This window comes from Nicotiana attenuata, chromosome 2 (assembly GCF_001879085.1).
Source record: "Nicotiana attenuata strain UT chromosome 2, NIATTr2, whole genome shotgun sequence".
In the NCBI taxonomy this organism is placed as follows: Eukaryota; Viridiplantae; Streptophyta; class Magnoliopsida; order Solanales; family Solanaceae; genus Nicotiana; species Nicotiana attenuata.
The window spans coordinates 77,584,082-77,587,442 of record NC_031990.1 but is presented as its reverse complement, the minus strand read 5'-3'; the positions used below and the strand labels follow the sequence as shown (position 1 = coordinate 77,587,442).

Here is a 3,361-nt window from a genome sequence, read left to right as displayed (position 1 = left end):
GGAAGACAAGCTAAATTGCTGCAATCTACTATAATAGCAAATGACTAAATTATTGCATTAATTTGCGAAATTAATCATTCCGTTATGTCAAATTTTACAACAACAATTGTAATCTCTCTATTGGGATTATCCTTATTCCATGGCAAAGATTTTGGCTATAAATTTCACGCCAAAGCACTCTATTATCCAGGCAAATCAACCACAGAGTTGAAACTAATTTAGAGAAAGATTGATAAGCCTAAAATGGCAAAACATCAAACTTTTTTATGTTTGGTCATCACCATTTTAGCTAGTTTTATAGTTGTAGCATTTGAAAGTAAACAGGTTGAAGGAGCTTTGAATAGCGATGGATGGAGAAATGCTCGTGCTACATTTTATGGAGACAAAACCGGTGGCGAAACTATGCGTAAGTTATACTTGTACAATACTTATGTTACAATATTTACACTAAAAATATTAGTATTATAGTTATAAAAGCCAAATGATCTCCAAACCATGAGATGGATGGCATGAGCTTCAATTTCACAATTATAATTTTCTTTTCTTTTTTTTGGAAATGAAATAAATTTTCCATCTAAAAAAATCGAGAAACGAGAGCGAAGCTTGCTCAGTTGATGAAATGCCTCTATTAATGATAGGCTAGTGTTCTGGTCACACACGAGGAAGTGAAAAATTACTATGGACTCATATGAAAGATTGAATTAAATGAATGAATAGAAAAAGATGGTGTTACAAGAACATTTTCACATATGCAACTTTGTAGTGTGGGAATGGAGATCAAAGATATGGAGCTTTTGTCTTGGCAGATTTAAGCAATGTAGCTTATGAGAGATTTTAGTAGTTCTATTTAATATTTCCAACCCCTGAGTCGAGGGTTTATCGGAAGCAGTCTCTTTACCTTCACAAGGTTATGATAAGGTCTACGTATACACTACCCTTCCCAGACCCCACACGTGGGATTACACTGAGTTTATTGTTGTTATTTAATATTTCCAACGTACCCAAAAAAAAGTTTGCATGGTTTAGTTGGCTCACAATATACATATTAACGAACACTTGGATACTATTACAGAGGGAGCTTGTGGCTATGGAAATTTAATTCAGCAAGGGTATGGCTTGGAAACAGCAGCACTAAGCACAGCACTTTTTCACAATGGGGCAACATGTGGAGCTTGCTTTGAAATAATGTGTGTAAATGCTCCTCAACGGTGCAATGCAGGTGCAAAAATTACAATAACAGCCACCAATTTCTGCCCTCCAAATTACGCAAAAACTGTAGATGTTTGGTGCAATCCTCCCCAAGAACACTTTGATTTATCAGAGCCAATGTTCTTAAAAATAGCCAAATATAAAGCAGGGGTTGTCCCTGTAGTTTATAGGAGAGTCAAGTGCTACAAAAAAGGAGGGATCAAGTTTGAGATCAAAGGGAATCCTTATTGGGTTCTTGTTCTTGTTTACAATGTGGGAGGTGTTGGAGATGTGGCCAATGTCAAAATCAAAGGATCTAAAACTGGTTGGATTACTATGTCGAGAAAATGGGGCCAAAATTGGCAATCTTCTGCACAATTGGTAGGACAGAGCTTGTCTTTCCAAGTACAAACTAGTGATGGCCGATGGGTTCAATCTGAAAATGTTGTTCCTGCTAACTGGCAATTTGGTCAGAATTTTGAAGCGAAGAATAATTTTAACCCTTGAGGCTTGATGTATTCTGGAAACGGAAATGATTAATCTTTTCTAATCAATAGAGAGTTTATCAATCTTTTTTCTAAATTTCTGTTTGGTACATTCATTCTCTATAGCTTTTAGTGTAATATATTACTTCCTCCGGCCCACAATAAATGAGTTTTTGGTTGTTTTCACACATTTAAAAATTCACCTTTTAACATTAATTACTAATGAAATTGACAATATTAACATTTACTATCTCTTCACTTAAATACTCCTAACACACACTCCAACACTATTTAGTCCAAGGGCAATGTAGAAAAAAATAATTAATTCTTTCTTGAAATCTAGAAAAATCAGATATTTTGGACCACAATAAAATACCAAAAATTCACTTATTGTAGACCGGAGGGAGTGTAGCTAGAGATTTAAGAAACAAAGATAAACACAATTTCGCTTGAACTCATTTATCCACGTACATAATGTCACGACCTAAAATTCATTAGGGTCGTGATGGCGCCGGACACCACTGTCAGGCAAGCCAACACCAAGAAGTTAATTAAATTCTCATTTAGTATTTTTGAAATTATTTCTTTTCCTTACATTTCAACAATAAATAATAAAATTTACTGAATAAATAATGATGTCTTTAACAACTTAAATATTGAATAATCCCATAGTCATCCCAGAACCCGATGTCACAAGTGCATGAGCAATTTCTAGGAAATAAAGTACACTACGATAACTGTCCGGAATACAATTGGACAGAAAAGAATTACAATACTCTGAAAGAGACTCTGCTGGTTGCGGGTCGTCTCGAGAGATGCAACCCACCTAAGTCTCCGTGTCAACCATGCCGCTGCGCCCAACGGGGCCACTAGACGTACATGTGCCTGTGCAACAAAAATGCACAGCAAGTATAGTATGAGTACGAAAATAACGCGTACCCAGTAAGTATCCCGTCTAATCTCGAAGAAGTAGAGACGAGAGGACAACTTCGACACTTACTAGTGGTCCAATAAATAAATAACAAAATGTGTAGAAGCATGGATTTTATAAAGTGATTTCAAACTCAATAAGCATGAAGCAGGTAAACAATTCTTTTTATAATAAGAGATTTCCAAAATTTGTATTTCATCATTTATCAATTTATCTCAGGCCAGAGAGGTAATTATCATTATTCATAAATGTCAAGGCAAGCAATACAAGCGTGCGCGAATCATGCTGAGGTCGTACGGCCCGATCCAACATAATAATAAAATGTGCACTGCCAGAGGGTCGAATGTGCAAATCATGCTGAGGTCGTTCGGCCCGTTCCACAATAGATAAACACATTCAATCAGTCAATCAAGAATTCATCAAGGAGAAATTATCGAAGAAAAGAAAATTTCTCTTTTAAAAGTCAAGAAAACGATGTCTAGCCTTTTAGAAATTTATTTACACGTTCAATATGTTTTAAGCATTTAAATTGACAACAAGATTTCAAATATTACAAGTAAAGCATATTTTTGGGCCATAGACTACCCGGACATAACATAATAGTAGCTACGCACGGACTTTCGTCACCTCGTGCGTACGTAGCCCCCACAAATATGAGCACATATTTAATTATTTCACCTATGGGGTTAATTCCCTATTACAAGATTAGAAAGGAGAATCGCCTCGCTCCGAAGTTCCATAGCCGGCTTCCCGCCCT

At 36.0% G+C, this 3,361-nt stretch overlaps 1 protein-coding gene across 1 annotated transcript; it reads left to right on the top strand.

The window, feature by feature from the left end:
- LOC109223048 (expansin-A23-like) lies at positions 220-1,708 on the top strand. Its single transcript, XM_019387312.1, has 2 exons — positions 220-406; positions 1,073-1,708. Exons 1-2 carry the CDS (start codon positions 244-246, stop codon positions 1,693-1,695), a joined length of 786 nt encoding a protein of 261 aa, XP_019242857.1. The 5' UTR covers positions 220-243; the 3' UTR covers positions 1,696-1,708.

Excerpts from the sequence above, each read along its gene's own strand:
- LOC109223048 (XM_019387312.1), top strand. The coding sequence starts at position 244 with ATGGCAAAACATCAAACTTTTTTATGTTTGGTCATCACCATTTTAGCT. Across the intron at positions 407-1,072 it reads AACCGGTGGCGAAACTATGC|AGGGAGCTTGTGGCTATGGA; the intron begins GTAAGTTATACT and ends ATACTATTACAG.